Here is a 16,669-nt window from a genome sequence, read left to right as displayed (position 1 = left end):
TCAGTAACCATTTCCATTGTTAACTCGTGAATGTACTTCTGTGGCTCATTTACTTTGGTTGATCTGGAAATTAATTGCAATTTTAGACAATCTTGTAACCCAAGAATAGCATCAGAACTAGGGTTAACGACGACGAAATTAACTTCTGCTATTTGATTTCCAACTTTCAGTTTCAGTGTCACTTGTCCAACTGGAGTAATTTTGAAGTTTTTATTTCCATACGCTACTAGTGTGACATTTGTAGGCTGCAATTTCTTCTTCGTGTTCAGTGATTTGAAGTCATTATACGGAAGTACTGATACTTGAGCACCAGTGTCAATTTTGCAATTTAATTTTTGACCTTGAATTTCCACTTCTTCGTACCAAGTGTTTTCTTCCGCCGTGATACCATCAATATTAATATTTAGAATTTGCAAACAACTCATATTAACCTCCTCATTCTCCACCTCATGGACGCTATAGTTGCTGTTGGTTTTACTTCTGCATACTTTGGCGAAGTGGTTCGGTTTCTTACATTTCCTACATTTTTGATTGAATGCTGGACATTGGTTTACTGGGTGACTGACTTGTCCACAATTTCTACAGTTATTAATTATTTTCGTAGTTGGTTTCCCAGTTTTCATCTGCTTCATTGGTTGTTTTTTCTTGTTGATCGCTGACACATTTGCCATAGGATGCTGATTTCCCTTGGAAAACTCGTTGATTGGGAATTTACTTATTTCGGCACTTCTGCACTTTTCTAGTGTTTTCTCTAACGTAATATCTTTTTCGTTAATTAGTTGTTGCTGTAGACGTGTTTCTCTTACGTTGAATATAATTTGATCTCTAATTATGGAGTCTTGTTGGTTTCCATACTCACATTTCATCGCTGCATTTTTTAATTCAGTTACGTAGGCATCAAAGCTCTGCCCTTCCTTTTGTCTTATTTTCAGGAAACAGTACCTCTCGTAGATCACATTTCTTCTCGGTTTGCAATGGTCTCCGAACTTATTTAAAACAACTGCGAGAGTTAAGTCTGCTTGCTCACCTAATTTATAGGAATTGTAAATTTTTACTCCTTCTTCCCCTACTACGTTGAGAAAGATCGCTATTTTCCTTTTTTCTGTCTCGTCCTCTTTCGAAATTGCCATTAGAAAAAGTTCAAATTGTTGTTTCCATAAATCCCATTTGAACGATACGTTTGTTGAAAAATCCAACTCTGGGGGCCTTCGAAACATTCCCATTTCTTGTGCCATGTTAGTATTTATTGTTACTTTCTTCAGATGACTTGGATTTTTGTGAATTTGCAGTATTTGAATTTGCACGTGGTTATCCTAACCTCAATTTGGAACTTGCACTTACGATACATCCATCTGTTGTATTTGTTTAGGTGGCTGATCGTTTTCCTAATAATCCATTATTATTAACCCCACACTGACACCATGTTTCATTTGTTGTAAGAAAGAGGCTTGTTTTAATTATAACTTTAATAACTAAACATGTGTAACATTCTACAAGTACCAAAAAATACACAGTACATTAATGTTGGTCATTGCCAACTTAACTTATTCTCACTAAATGGCAGGGATGCCAATAACACTTGTAACAAGCAGTGTTATGAAAATTGTAAACATCGTGCTATACTTTTTGCTCAAAATGAAAAATGACTACATATTTTGGCCACAAACTGAAGAAGAATTTCAACATATTAGGAACGTCTGTAGACAATATCCAAGTAATAAAACATTCAACTTATGTGGTAGCGGTTAAATAAGTAAATATTTTATTACAGACACCCTTGGCGCACTCGATGGTTGTCATGTTAAAGTTAAAGTATCAAGCGACCAACAAGACAGTTACTGTGATAGACACCAAAATTATTCTGTAAATGTAATGGCAATTGCAACAGCAGAGAAAATTTTTAACTATTTATTTGTCGGATTTCCTGGGGCGGCCCACGATTCACGGGTAAATAAGTGCTAACGTATATACAACATAAGACTGTATCAAGCATTCTTTCAGGTGTTTTCTAATTCTCTATTTGTCCAAAAAATACAAAGCTATGGATCTCGCATCTATTTTCCAACAGATGATGATCACATAATAGGAGACAGCCGCATTTCCAATTAAAAGCTGGTTAATGGTTCCATATCGAAAAAATCAGAATTTAACAAGAGTACAAAAATGGCATAACTACCGATTAAGCAGCGCACGAATAGCCATTGAAAATGTCTTTGGACTCATCAAAGGGCGTTGGAGACGCCTTTTGTATGTAAATACATATTCAATTAGTAAAGCAGTTGAAATAATAACAGCGGCCTGCGTGTTACATAACTTTTGTTACATGGTCCAAGATACATGGACAGAGGAAATCATCAATGACTTGTGGGAAGGTGATCAAATTATGAATAATAATGAACAAGAAGCACGCTTAGGCAGAGCTAAGCGAGACCATATTGCCCACATCATTTTTAATGAACGATAATACTACTTCTGCACTTTTTGTTAAAGGAACATACATGTTATAATTATTGCTTTTTATGAATTTTTATTATATAAAACAACATGTAAAAGTTAACAAAAAATAAATAAAATATTCATTTTGAAAAAACCAAACAATTGCTTCAGTGGACGGTATGTAAACATATAAAAAAACATAACTGCCTCTCGTTGGCGTAAAAGTTGACTAACGTGTAATCATTCTCGAAAACCGACCAGTTACTCCAATGGACGGTATCTAAAATGATGCATTTTTAAATTTTATTCCGAATCTGAGGAACCGTTGTGTTTTCTTTTTTCAGGACGTACATGATGGCGCACTAATGTGCTGAATAAACCTATCATCTCTCGTCGCTGTTCGTTTTGCTCCTGTAAGAGTTTGTTCAACGCCTGGTACTGCTGCCGTCGATCTTCCCGATCTAACGCCTGTTGTTCAGTAAAAGTGGTAATAATTTCCGATGATCGCGATTTTGGTCGCACCGTTCTTTTTGTTTTAGCAAATCTATTGATAACTCGATCATTAAGATTATTATTATTATCTTCTTGACTATCTTCAGTGTCGCTTGTTTGACTCGATGGTCCTGCGACAGGTTCATTTTTCAAAGACCCTGTATCTTGGAGACTGGTGGGATAAATTTTATCTTTGTTTTCTGTAATAGCTAAATTTAAGGAACACTGGTATATGGTCAAATGAAACATTTCCTTACCTAATATGGCGTGTAGTTCATCAAAATAGGGAGGTTTGTACTTCTTTTCCTCTCCTGTCCGTCTGGTGTGTTGAATATAACTAATATACTGCTTTTCCAAATTCACGTATTTTTGTCTACATTTTGCAGCTGGGCCTTCTTTAGTTGGACATATGTCGTATCCTTTTGCCTCTAACTCTTTTGCTATTGCCGCCCACAGTGAATTATTTGTAGATTTTTTATCACGAAATTTCGGATCGTAATTTTTCCTCAGCTCTAACAATGTGGCGGTAGCTGCCTCATCCTCTGCTGTAGGTCGCCCTTTAGAGAACCATACTTTTTTCTTCTCAGGCACACAACACATTTCATGTACTATTACTCTCATCAGTACAATTGTCATTAGCTTCAGGAAATGCCATTTCGACATACTTTCGGGCTTGGTCGTGATCTTAAATGGTACGAGTATACTTTACTTACCATTCAATAAGGTCTCCGCTGTTTCCGCATCTAGCGTTAATAAAACATCATTTCCATTAACATTCACGGAAATATCCACTAATTCCACGTAATTTTCCATGTTGGCAGAGTTTTCCATAATAGATTGGCCCAATTTTTACAAGCGTTTTTAAAAATCAAATACTTTTAACTGGTGAACGATTGACTAATTTTTACCTTAAACACCACCATCAACTCCACTAGTTTCCCGCTTTTAAGGTTATAAACATCTTACGTCATTTCACTTACCGCAACATACATACACCACTCCAGAGCGTCGTCTTCGTTGATTCACTATTAAAGTCTCTCCAATCCCTTAAATGTGACATGTGAGGGCGCATACGTCGGGAGAGAAAGGAATCTGTAATGTCGGCTAAATGTGTCGTGGTCTGACTTTTTGACACAATTTGACATCATGTATTTCAGTTTTTACTTGAAAAAGAGGCAAAATTTCGGTACCGGTGCCAAAGTCACAACGCCATGGGCGTGGATGGTCTGCAAAGGGATATGCAGTAGGAAAGTTTTTCTTTGAGGTGTTTACATTGTTATCAGAATGTGTCTCAGGAATTATGAAGCTACATTCTGGATCACGTTTAGTACTTGCTGGGGAGCTTGAAGAAATAGGAACAGGTAGCGGTGACTTGGAACCATGGAGGAACAAAGTAGGAACAGAGCCGGGTTTAAGTCTTTTATCTGTATAATAACAACTTCTCTCAAAGTGTTTACCACAAATGTATAAATTATTTGCAATATTATCATATTATCGTCTGAAATGATTTTAATGGCTATACATTCCCTTAGGTAAAAGATTCATGTGGGGGTACCTACTTGTAGCATTAAAAACCTTTTTGTGCAACAACCTTTTGTTCACAGTGTTTGAAGGGAATCTGTGCATTATTTTGTGGTCTCTAGGATCCTTGATTACCCCACAAGCAGGCACAGAGGAATATTTTTTGGACATTTTGATAATATCAATTCAAGCACAAATTGTTTCAATGCATAACAAAACGGATTAATTACAGGTTCCTGTAACTCCCGAAGGGAGTGACATCTTTTGATATTTTCCCTTTTGACAAGTCGGACGATTGTAACCAATTGGAGAGACTTTAATAGTGAATCAACGAAGACGACGCTCCAGAGTATGGTAAGCTGCAGTATGATTTCTTGACGTTTGTGGCTACGGTTACACCACATTCTCCTCACTTCCCGCTTTCTCGCGAAAATGAGTTGATAAATCATACCACATACTATGGTAAGTTGTAGTAAGGTCGCGGAAAAACGCTTTGTGTTTTGGACGATCAGCTGATTGACGTTAATTTAAAATTTTGGTTCAAAAAGTTAAAAAGTGTGTTTTTTGCGTTTAGTGTTTGTGTTTTTTTACTTGCTTTGATTTGTTAGGTATGATATTATAGACCTTTGTGCTCTTTTTTGTATAGTGGCTGAAGTTTGGACATTTTAGGTTAAGTTGTGTGTGTCAAAAAACGTTTCATATGGACCCCATGGAAAACATTACGAATAAAATTCATAATTACTCAAGAGTGTGTTGTTGATTTATTCTGTGCAATAATTATATACCATTATATTTTGTAGCCCCCTTCAACCCGGTGCAATATTACTGTTGTTGACAACATCGTGGCACAGAAAATGATTGCCAATGCGTATTCATTTTTCAAGAAGGAAAATTTTAATTTAAGATGCCCTACAGAGGTTGTTACTTCAATATAAAGTACGTAATGTTATTCGAAGTGTATGTTCCTGTGTAGATAATATTGTCTGTTGTAAATAAATTGTGTTATTATTAAAAGTAATTTTACGTAGTTCAACATTATTTTCAAATCTACTTATATTTCAAATAAAGCGCCTTTGGCACTACTTTTTATAGCTACTTTGGTGACTTTTCTGTCAGCTAATCTATCGGTGGAAATACTATACTTACGGTCCTCCGGGGCAATCCAAATTTGCCTATACATTTTATTTATATCTGCAGTCATTAAGTACTTATGCCAGCGTGATCTTAATATAATTGCGCACAAGTCATTTTGCAATTTCGGCCCTACCGCTAGCAAATCATTCAGATTGACGCCCGTGGATGAATTTGCGCTAGCATCGAATACTACTCTTAGGCGAGTAGTATTGCTAGAATTTTTTATTATCTCATGATGTGGAAGATAATAAGCTCCTTCGTCTGATGAAGGAAGTACCCGTTCCATATGATTCAGATCGCGATATTCTGCAATGAAATTTTTATACGATAACATAAATTGTGGATCCGACCGGAATTTATTTTCTATCCACTGCATGCGTGTTTTAGCTATACGTTCGTTTGTACCTAATTGTTCCGGTGTTGACTTAAAACTTGAACTTAGAACTTGCCCGTATTGTTTCGTTTATGGTTATTCGCAAAATGTTGTTCGCACATTTTTTACTCCCTGGAAAGTTCCTTATTGTTGTCGGCAGTCCATTGATCTATTTCCCAAAACTATCGGAGCCTTTGGTCTAAAACTTGCAGGAAATGGGTCGGTTTGTACTGGTATTTATTGCCTGGTTTAGTGTATGTACCTACAACCACCCATCCCAAGGAAGGTTGTTGTAAATGAATATCGTTATTGTGAGTTTTTATTTGACCAGATCCGATAATTCACCAAAATACATTTGCCCCTAATAAAATATTCATTTCTCCCGAGTGATGAAAAGAAGGATCAGCTAATTGCATACCGGACGGAATTTACAACGGTTCCTTGTTGAAAGAAACTGCAGGTATATTTCCGGTTATTTGGGGAACAATTAAACAATTTACAGAATAATTGCAACAATTATACGTAGATTTAAAATGAATGACGGTTTCCCCATTCGCTGTACTTTTTGTGCCATTAGACCCGATTATGTCGTCCTTACTCGGATTGATCTTTAATCCTTAGAGAGATCTTTGTTTTTTGTACTCTGGGGTTCATGAAACGTCGAGAAAACATAAAAGTGACAAGTCGTCCGATGGACTTGATTACTATACTTCCTCAGCTTATATGCTCAGGAAGTAACAACAATCAAAAACAAGAGGGGCATGGTAAGTGTTAAAAAATAAACTTTAGGCAGTGAGTATAGTCACTGCTTTAGGTAAATCATTTTATCGTAAAACCGCATTTTTTGTATTTATCATACTTGAATGTCGTGATAACTCCAACGTGTCGGATATATTAACCGCATCTTTAGAATTATTTAAAGAACACCATACTTAAGGAACGTTGTTAATAAAACTGGAGATTATTGCAATACGGATAATCAGAAAGTTTATAGTGATAATTATGAAGTAATACCTTAATTGTAACATATTTTATACAAGTTTTTTTGTGATTATAAACTTCGAAGTTAAACAGGTCGACTTCCTGACGGGTAAGTTGAAAAATACAACCAAAATTTATAATGTGCGCCTATTTTTTTATTTTAATTGTTAACGAAAATACAAGCATCAAAAGCATATATATATTATATATACATATATTTTTCAGACAACCAGAATTGGCAGACATTTCGAAAATTGGATTCAACTCCTACGATAGCCGATTAGGAAAACAGTAAGTTGTACAGTATAATTTTATTAGTATATTAATTCAACTTTAATTTTTTTTAACATTATTCTATAATGACTAAATCAGTGTTAGAGGCTAATTTCAAGTTGGTTTGGAATATCGCATCTTTCATAGCAAGGGGGACTTGCGATATCGCAAATCTAACTTAAAACTGGTGCCTTAATAGCTTGCCAATATTTAAAATAAATTCGTCATGTAGATTTTTAGGCAACTGAGAAACATTTTCTTCTAAGAGTTATTTTAATTGCAATAATCAGTATAGGTCTACTCTTTCCTACGAAAATCAGCATACATAGGATTAAGATAGAAGCGCAAAATAACTAAACCATGATACCATGACACAATGTTGAGTTTTTACCTTAGACATCCAGATTTTTGAAAAAATATCAGAATTATGTAATCTTTTTTTGTAATTTAACTTTGAAACTGCAAAGCCGAATGCTCGAAAATCTTGTAAATATTTTAAGATTATCGTAATCATAGTAAATCTTTAACCAAAATTTATCCGTTTATATCCTCCAAAAAAAAAGTAACGTCATCATAAAATTTTGCTTATCCAGAATATGCCAACTTATGATTTATTAACCTATAAGTTAGCTACGTATACAGCGTGTTATTGAAAGGTACGTACAAAATAAAATCGGCAATTGGTCTCGAAGTATGGGTGCTAAAAGTAAAAAAAAATCAAGTAAAAGTGTTCACTTTTTAGAGATACAAATTATTAAAATTGATGTCCAAATTCGTTGTACGCCTTTGATAAAAAGATCATCTTTCGTTTCTATAGCAACATTTAGTCTTGGCAAAAGTTTTATTGTTACAGTTGCTGGGATTTACTAAAATAAATTAATTTTACCGATGTATCCTTCAGTAGCGTCGAAAAAGGCTGGATAAGGGTTAATTTTCCCATTATAATTTTGATAACACAAAATAAGTTTTTCAGACTTCTTACACTTCGCGAAGAATTGTAAATTTTTTGTACGTACTTTTCAATAACATCCTGTATAGTGAGGCAAAAAATTAATGAAAGAGGTAATTTATTTAATTGATTAAATGAAGAAAAGCTCATCCCATTTTCCCGAAAATTTGGGTATGCAGTGTTACTATTAGCATTTCATTGCACGTACTCAAATTAATGTGCCCTTGCTAACATGTTGATGACGTCATCAGAAAATTTAAGCATACTCATAGACTTGCGCAACAGACGAAAATGAATCGGGCCAAGTGTATTTTTAAATTTAAGGTGTGGTCGCATCCCCCAGTGGCGTGCGGCAGCAAAAATCGAAGGCGTAGAACTATTGGATATATATCATTTTAATACCACACATTAATTTGTCACATATAATATTGTTACGTTTTGCGGGCGAATAAATTCGGCGTGGATGACACTTAACAATTTATTTCTTAATAACTCGTATTTACACGACTAACTATTGCAGCGATTATGTACAAATATTATTCCGGCGAATTTCACTGGACGCTCCTGACTCCACTAGTTGAATAATCCGTTCCGCAAAGGTGGACTCTATTTAAACAGTACGCGGTCCTTCTCGAAACGCCTACGTCACCGCTTCTGGACTTCTTGAGAAACCCCATTCGCGACGTCGTTTCCAGGCGTTTCTTTAGCGCTCCGTCGCTCAATCGTTTTCAAAATTACAACAAATGTTTGGTAGTAATCCCTGGTACATACATACTGTTGTCTACCATGCAACGTGCCCTTAAATTTGATTTTGAAACCACACAAATCAACAATTTTTTTTTTTTCATAGTTTACGAATAATAATTAGGAGTAAGTGTTATGATAGCGAATTTTTGTTCAAAGCATATTCTTTGAAGGGCAAAATAATTAATGTTTGGTAGACTAGAAGGATAAAGTAAGACCCTTCCGGAAAATAATTCGCTTATTTACTTAAAAGAGTTTTCAGTCTTTAGTTTTATTCTCGAACACTGCTACACTTTTAATAGATAGTTATAAGTATTTACTAAAATGTTTTTTCCAGCAAGTACAATCAACGTTGTCATCATGGACTTCAGTTCCGAAGAAGAAGAAATTAGGAAAGCAGAAGAAGATTTAAAACGGAAAAAAGAACAAAGAAAAAGAAAACTTGAAGAAAGGAAAAATAGAATTTTACACACTTCGCAGTCTGCAGAAAATGCATGTTCCTCAACAAAGGTATAATTTTAAACCAACAAAAAATGTTTATTTAGATTAATTACAACATTAAGAAAATAAATACTTAACTTGATTGCAGGGTTCTAGATAGGTAATTTTAATAGTGTGTACGCCTGCAGAAGTATACCAAATCATGTTGTAAAATATAATAATATCAAATATTTTTTCACTAAGTATTAGACTGCTGTTGTCTTTACAGGCCCAAAGAGCTCTAAGACAAAATAGTCACCTACTTAACGAACAAGTTGGTTAATGAGGGTGATTAACAATTGAGGCTATTTTTAATTACATAGCTTTCACAAACAGTTGTTTAATATGTGTATTTATGAGTAGATAGGAACATTTCATTAATTACTTTTTTCCACTAGTAGCATTACAATGGCTAATTGTCGACTTGTCTAGAGGTCTGTAATTTGGAAAATTGTGAACCTTGGTCAATAATGTAAACGTGAAGTTGGCCACCTAATGTGACAACTGTCCACAACTGTCAGAAAAAATGAGACATAACCTAAAAACGATCATTTTGGAAAATTTGCTTTTAAATTATGTCCTGGAATGATTTCCAAACCCTGAGTTGATTATTCTCGGTGTAATTGAGGATAAATTGGTGAAACTAAGTTGATGAAGTTGATGGGAGTGAAAATGAAGTTTACGGGAGTGAAACTGACTCATGGTTCCGATTTGGTTTGACTTGATTTGTCGTAGATGAGCTTTGGACGATTTCGGCGATTTTTTTTTTATTGAAGATCGAGCCGTCGTTGTATCCTTCTGCTACGGTGGAGAATTTCGATTCCCCGTGTCGCTTTGACGATAAAAGGTCGATATCTTTTTTAGCCAAATTTGTCGTGGTCGCGTAAGTACGACGGAATGAGGAGGGGTACATGATGGTTCACTTTACAACATTTTTCACACAAAAATTTATTAAAAACGGGAAATATGGAGGAAATTAAAACAAAAGTTCTGGACCATTTCTGGATTGTCAAAAAATAATAAAATTCCAAAGCTTACTAAAATGACGTGAGTACACGTTTTTATTGATGCACTTCAGAAAAAACATTTTGAAAATTCGCAAACCTCAAATGGGCTACTAGTAGAAAAAATAGTATATTAACCACGTTTGTGAAGCCAATTCTAGACCTCGCGCTTTAGAGCCCTCGACGCTGCGCGTCTCAGGTTCTAATTTGCGCTCGGTCTAGAATGTCTGTCTTCACAACCTTGGTTAATAATATACTATTTTTAGCAGACGGATCCAGTAATATCAGAAGATACATCAGACAAACAAGATAATATATTTGGAAGCAATCAAAAAATTAATGAAAGTATTGAAGAAAATACACACCCAAACGAGAAGGTTGGCGAAAAAATATGTGAAGCAACAAATCACCCTTTACTAAAAAAGGTAAATTAGTAAATACTGTACCGGACTTGAATTAAGCAAATTTTAAGAAACATCCTTCTATTTAAAAATAAAATGGACAAAGGGAAAAATCAGCGAGTGATCTGACATTATGTAGCAGTACATCAAAACAATACTTACTTCAAAGAACTAACGTCTTGCTAATTTTAGGTCGCAGGGACTTTTCAAAATCTTAATGTATTATCATGTCCCCAAAAAGATGTTGAGCATTTATTATATTTTATGTGGACTGCAAAATCGAAGAATTATCTCAAATCACCGTCCAGTTTTGTATTTTTTTTCTGTTGACAATTATTTTGAACGTGTTGTAACCTGTTGTAACGGGTATCCGCACGTTAACTGTGGATTTCTTTATAGTCAACATTAATTTACGCATTTTTATTTTGTAAACTGAACATACCAAACACGAATTATAGTAGCTCTATTAGAACTAAATAATCTTTAACCCATTCTGCTACATATTTAAAAGAAATTTAAAATTTTTCATTTATTAAACTTTTTATTACATTTTTTACACGTTTGAAAGTCTATTAATTTCTATGTTGTAAAGATATTAGGAATTTGTTGTTAATGTAACTAATCCCATACATTTTAACGATATATAAAGATATTAGGAATTTGTTGTTAATGTAACTAATCCCATACATTTTAACGATATATTAATTATAACGTTTCCAACGGACGTTGTGTATAACCTTGCTTCGTTGCACTCTGGTGTTAATTCCCATTCTCATTTACTTAGCTGTTTTACTAATTACGTTTTCGTTAATTGTATTTATGGGAAAAGTGACGATTAAATTCGATAATTATCATTCGTTACTGAGACTGAGTCCCAGCGATTCAGTACGTCATGATTACATTTGTGGAGGCGCAATAATAGCTGGGTACGCGAAGTAGACGTCATTGACTCCGTAGCTCAGTGGACAAAGCGCGTGCTAGGCAAGCAGTATATGTGCGGTTCGATTCCGCACCGGAGCAGCAAACATTTGATTTTCGCTTACCTACATTGGTGACCTCTGACGTGTTTTTCTTCGCTTACCTACACATTCACACCAGTTTATCTCTCCCTCTTTCGATAGCGCGGCGTTACAAGCCAGGTCTCGGTGACCTCGACACTGACACCGACACCGATCTCATAGTTGAAACTCGACATCCTATTCCGACGCGTATACGTGTTTTATAATACGACAAGAAAGGAGTTAAAACTCCAATTATTAATGTCAGAGTCATCTCTGTTTATGTCATCTGTGCCGATTTATGTTTCAACTTTTCACAAAACGCAGTTGGACAGTAAAACTGATTTATTATAATTATAAAATCTAGGCTGAAAAATAACAGGGCATATTAACTACATATTTCGTCGTAAGTTGTAAGTTTATCATTTTTCCTGATTTATTCACGTTGTTGATTCTGTTTCAGACTTTCGAAAAACGACAAGGAACCACAGATAAGGGTAAGATATACGAAGATTTGATCACCGCTTACGTTGCACTACAAATGATAAACGACAGTAAAATAAGAGACTTCCGCATTTCTTCGAACGATAAAAATTTTGGTGATTTTGATGACGTGGTTATTGAAATTGAGACAGATAGGGGAATAAAAATAAAAGCATTGCAATTAAAACACAATAATGAAAAAAGACAATTAAGTATAAAGCAGTTGGCAAGTAAAACGGGAAACTTCAGTATAACAAAGTATTTCAAATCTGCTCAAGAGGTACAGGGCGAAGTCCAAGAATTTATATTATTCACCACAAACACTTTTACAACTTCAGAGGAAACAAAATTTAAACTCGAAGGAGAAGAGTTTTATCTGAAGGCGATTAAGAAGACAGTTTCAGAAGACGATTTCGACATTTTAAAAATTTCGGAAAACATAAATTATTATCATATATTTCAAATCGTAGAGGACGAATGGACTAAACAAAATCCTGAAAAAATTCAACAGTACCAAACATTCTTCGAAAGCTTTCGCCTTTACACAAATCAAAAACGTTTTGAAGCTGTTACAAAATCAACAATGAATATATTTAGTGAGATGTTTTGCTCTAACGAAGAAATTTTCAAGAAATACCTCGACTTCATATCGGAATGGAGTATGAAAGAGGGAAAAAAAGAAAAACTAGGCAAAAGAATGATGCAACGTGCAATCGCACTTCGTTTGCTTTCTTCTCAGATCGAACCGTTTGTTTTTGGTTCAGTCACAGACGAAATGAAAATACTTCGAGAGGCTATTTGTGTATTCGACATTACACTGTTCGAAAAAAAAGGCACCGAAGCAATTAAAAAGTTGTGGGGCGACATGGACAAAAACGTTGACTTTAAAGAACTAAACGATGTTCGATCACGTTATTGCCTTTCTTTCAATTATATAAGTAGTGTCGAAAATTTGACTGCAAATTTGTTGACGCAATTGCTGTGGCTGATGGAGAAATGTCCGCTTATTGTAAAAGAACACGACAATATGAAAAAAGCTATTAAGCTTTGCCCAGATGCAACATTTATTATAATTAGTGAGGGAAAATGTAGAGAATGGATGAAAGAATTCTCTGTGTTTCAAAATTTATCCAACTTACAACCAAAAGGCGAATTGTATGCCAAAATATTGCAAAATTTCACCATTTCTTTGCAAGGGAAAGAAGCACTTAATTTGATGACCGCGTTCGAAAAAGATGAAGACAATTTAAAGCATGTTACTGTGGAAAAACTTTTAGAGATGACAAATGGTCCATGCCAAATAGATGGACAAAAGCAAGTTTTTCCCAATCTTTATATCGATAGATATTTGTCAGTCAATATTATAGACATTAAATATTTAGAACATGTTGATGGAAATACTGTTATCATTTTAAATTGCGAAGGTAATTCTCAGGAATTGAATATACATAAAAAGCATACTCTAACAGATATTGACGGTTTTTTAAGTAATACAGACTCCAAAATTTTTGATAATCCAATTTTTATAAGGAGTGAAAATACTTTTAGCGATTCTGATTTTCAGAAAATATGTTCTAAAACACCAGAATCCAAAACTGTACACTATTTTAAATTCTCTAACGAACACAACTTAGAATGGATTCGAAGCAGAGGCAGTATTAATGAACTACGAAATTTTAGGTTACTTTGTCGTTTCAAAAACGAAAACGAAATTTGGTCTTCGGAATTCAGCAACAACATAAATCTAATAACAGGTGACCCAGGGATGGGCAAAACCGAGTTAACGAAGAGTCTGAAAAACAACTGTTGTGCGAGATATTGGACCGTGATTCTAAATGCTCAAGATGTTATGTCTTTCTTTAAAAATTCAGGAGAATCTGAAATATCAGCAGACTTAAATTTATTGGAAACATTTATTTTAAACGAAAAATATCGACACCTCACTGGACTGGAACGAGAATTTTTCAAGATGTGTTTAAAGCAGCGCAGTGTGGTGTATGTATGGGACGCTCTTGATGAAATATTTACGCATTATTTAAATGCCACTTTAGATCTCATTCTTACATTATCAAAAAGAGGTTTCATTCAGTGGGTTACTGCAAGGCAACATTTGAGATGTTCTCTTGAAGAAAAATTTAGTACTTTGTCAATGAGCATCAATCAGCTCAACGAAGTCGAGCAAAACGATTACATTAAGAAACGTCTTAATAGTTTTATCGCGTCTGTAGATTTGAAACCAATCATCGACAATATTAAATCCACGTTTGCATTTACAAAGCATATAGATATATTGGGAATCCCTCTTCAAATATTTTTGCTTACAGAGGTATTACTTCGAAATAAGGCAAAATATTTTGAATTATTAGATAATAAATTTCTCTTGACCGACATGTATCGTTATTTTATTGAGGGAAAATTGAAGTTTTTCTACGACAGCAAAGTTCCTGTAAACAGCACTTATTGGGAAGAAGAAGCTCGGAAGAAAAAGGTTGCAAAATTAAAACAGTATGAAAAATTGGCGCTCAAAGTAATATTTCCTGAAAATGTTTTGAAACAATTAAAGATAGATTATTCGCAAGAAATAGATTCTGTTTCTGAAGATTTCGCAACTGTTGGTATCGTGACTGGAATACAAAACGCCATTCCGCAATTTGCACATGCTTCCTATGCCGAATATTTTGTTGCCTTATATTTTTCTAAAAATTTTGGAAAGGTACGCAGGGACATATTTTTTGATCAAAAGTATAATCATGTACGTTTCTTCTTCGACATGTTAACTGGCAAAAGTTCACCCGTCCACATTGGGATTTTATACAGAAATTTTGATGAATTGGAGAACTTTGACAATGAAATAATAAAAAGTAAAGATGAGTGCGGAAGAAGTGCCTTACATCTCATTTGTTCTTGGGGACAAAGACATAGGCGTTTAAAAGTAGGAACCAAATATAAGGGTTATGTTATTGAGGCAAATCACGAGATTATGAGTGGTTCATTAGAAACGAAAGAATATTCTAAAGCGTTATTGTTTTTGTTAGATAAATGTGAAATATTAGAACAAGATTTTTTACATAAAATCACACCCTTAGCATGGGCACGAGAAAGTGAAAGTTTGGGAGCGGAACTGGAATTATTACAATCACGCAAATTACAACTGGAAGATTCGTACAGTCTAACTGACAATATTAATATTTTATTTTTTGCCGCTTTGTATGGATACGCAGAAGCATTTAAAATGGTTGTTAACAAACAGTTACTTTCATCTTCCAGTAGTTTTAATCAAGTAAATTTTATTAATAAATTCGATGGTAGTACGCCTCTTATAATAGCTTCTCGACAGGGACACGTAACAATTGTAGAATATTTAGTCAAATGTGGAGCCGAAGTCAATCGCCCTAATAAGTGTGGTTGGACACCGCTTCACGCAGCGTCCTTGGAAGGTCACGAAAAAATCGTCGATTGCCTAGTGAAATGTGGGGCCGAAATCAATCGCCCTGATGAGTATGGTTGGACACCGCTTCACGCAGCGTCCTCGAAAGGTGACGAAAAAATTGTCAAAGCCCTAGTGAAATGCGGAACCGAAATCAATCGCGCTGATCAGTATGGTCGGACACCGCTTGACGCAGCATTCTCATTCGGTCACGAAAAAATGGTCGAATGCCTAGTGAAATGCGGAGCCAAAATCAATTGCGCTCGTAAATATGGTCGGACACCGCTATCCGCCGCTACCTTCAATGGTCGCAAAAAAATGATCAAATACCTAGGACAAAGCAGAACAAAAATTTTCGTTGATAGAAGGAATAATGATGGTAGGACATTGTTTAACGCCGCTTCCTCGAATAGTAACGAAAACCCTATCGAATTGGTACAACAGCAACCCCAAAACTCCTCTCCACCGGCGGCGGCCGGGACAGACTTTCAATATTCTGTCACCATACGCGGGGGTTTATCATAAAAAATGATAAATTAATAAAAAGCTTAATTTGTTGGACTGTACTTCAGGTGCTAAGAATGTTATGCCTTTTTTATTTTTAGCTATTTTTATTACAATTAAAATTTGTTTCTACATAATTGTTTCGAAATTACAGTGTTTTTCTTTTAGTTTTCATCGTTTGTCGAACGTGTTTCACTATTTGACAAATTTATTTCCGTATTTGCAATTTTGACATCATATCCCAAAAGAAATTCCCTGTTTGTCAAAATTCTTTCAATTTATCGCAAATGTTTTTCGCCTGTTTTAATAAAGATTTTTTAGTTTACGTACAAGGACCCAAGCATAAGTAATATAATTTAATAAATATGTCTACATCTATAATAATGAAGTATAACAAATTATTTTAATTCAACATTTTTTATTATTATTATTACTATTATTAGAAATGCGTTCGGGCAGAGGCTAGTGC

At 34.7% G+C, this 16,669-nt stretch overlaps 1 protein-coding gene across 3 annotated transcripts in view; it reads left to right on the top strand.

The window, feature by feature from the left end:
* LOC135130498 (uncharacterized) overlaps positions 1 to 16,258 on the top strand; it is a 167,215-nt gene extending 150,957 nt beyond the window's left edge. Inside the window, exons 1-5 of one of the 3 annotated variants that reach the window (XM_064057897.1) lie at positions 7,011 to 7,046; positions 7,163 to 7,228; positions 9,241 to 9,413; positions 10,654 to 10,812; positions 12,250 to 16,258. In XM_064057897.1, coding sequence (XP_063913967.1) covers positions 9,264 to 9,413; positions 10,654 to 10,812; positions 12,250 to 16,221 — 4,281 coding nt within the window. In that variant the 5' untranslated portion in view covers positions 7,011 to 7,046; positions 7,163 to 7,228; positions 9,241 to 9,263 and the 3' untranslated portion in view covers positions 16,222 to 16,258. Of the gene's footprint in view, positions 1 to 7,010; positions 7,047 to 7,162; positions 7,229 to 9,240; positions 9,414 to 10,653; positions 10,813 to 12,249 lie in introns of those variants that run through there. The other 2 variants (XM_064057896.1, XM_064057898.1) reach the window with 2 other exon arrangements.
* Positions 16,259 to 16,669: the final 411 nt, after the last annotated feature.

This window comes from Zophobas morio, unplaced genomic scaffold (genome assembly GCF_036711695.1).
Source record: "Zophobas morio isolate AGI-343-1 ecotype UQ-CSIRO unplaced genomic scaffold, CSIRO_AGI_Zmor_V1 ptg000017l, whole genome shotgun sequence".
Lineage (NCBI taxonomy): Eukaryota > Metazoa > Arthropoda > Insecta > Coleoptera > Tenebrionidae > Zophobas > Zophobas morio.
This window is presented reverse-complemented; position numbering and strand designations above follow the sequence as displayed.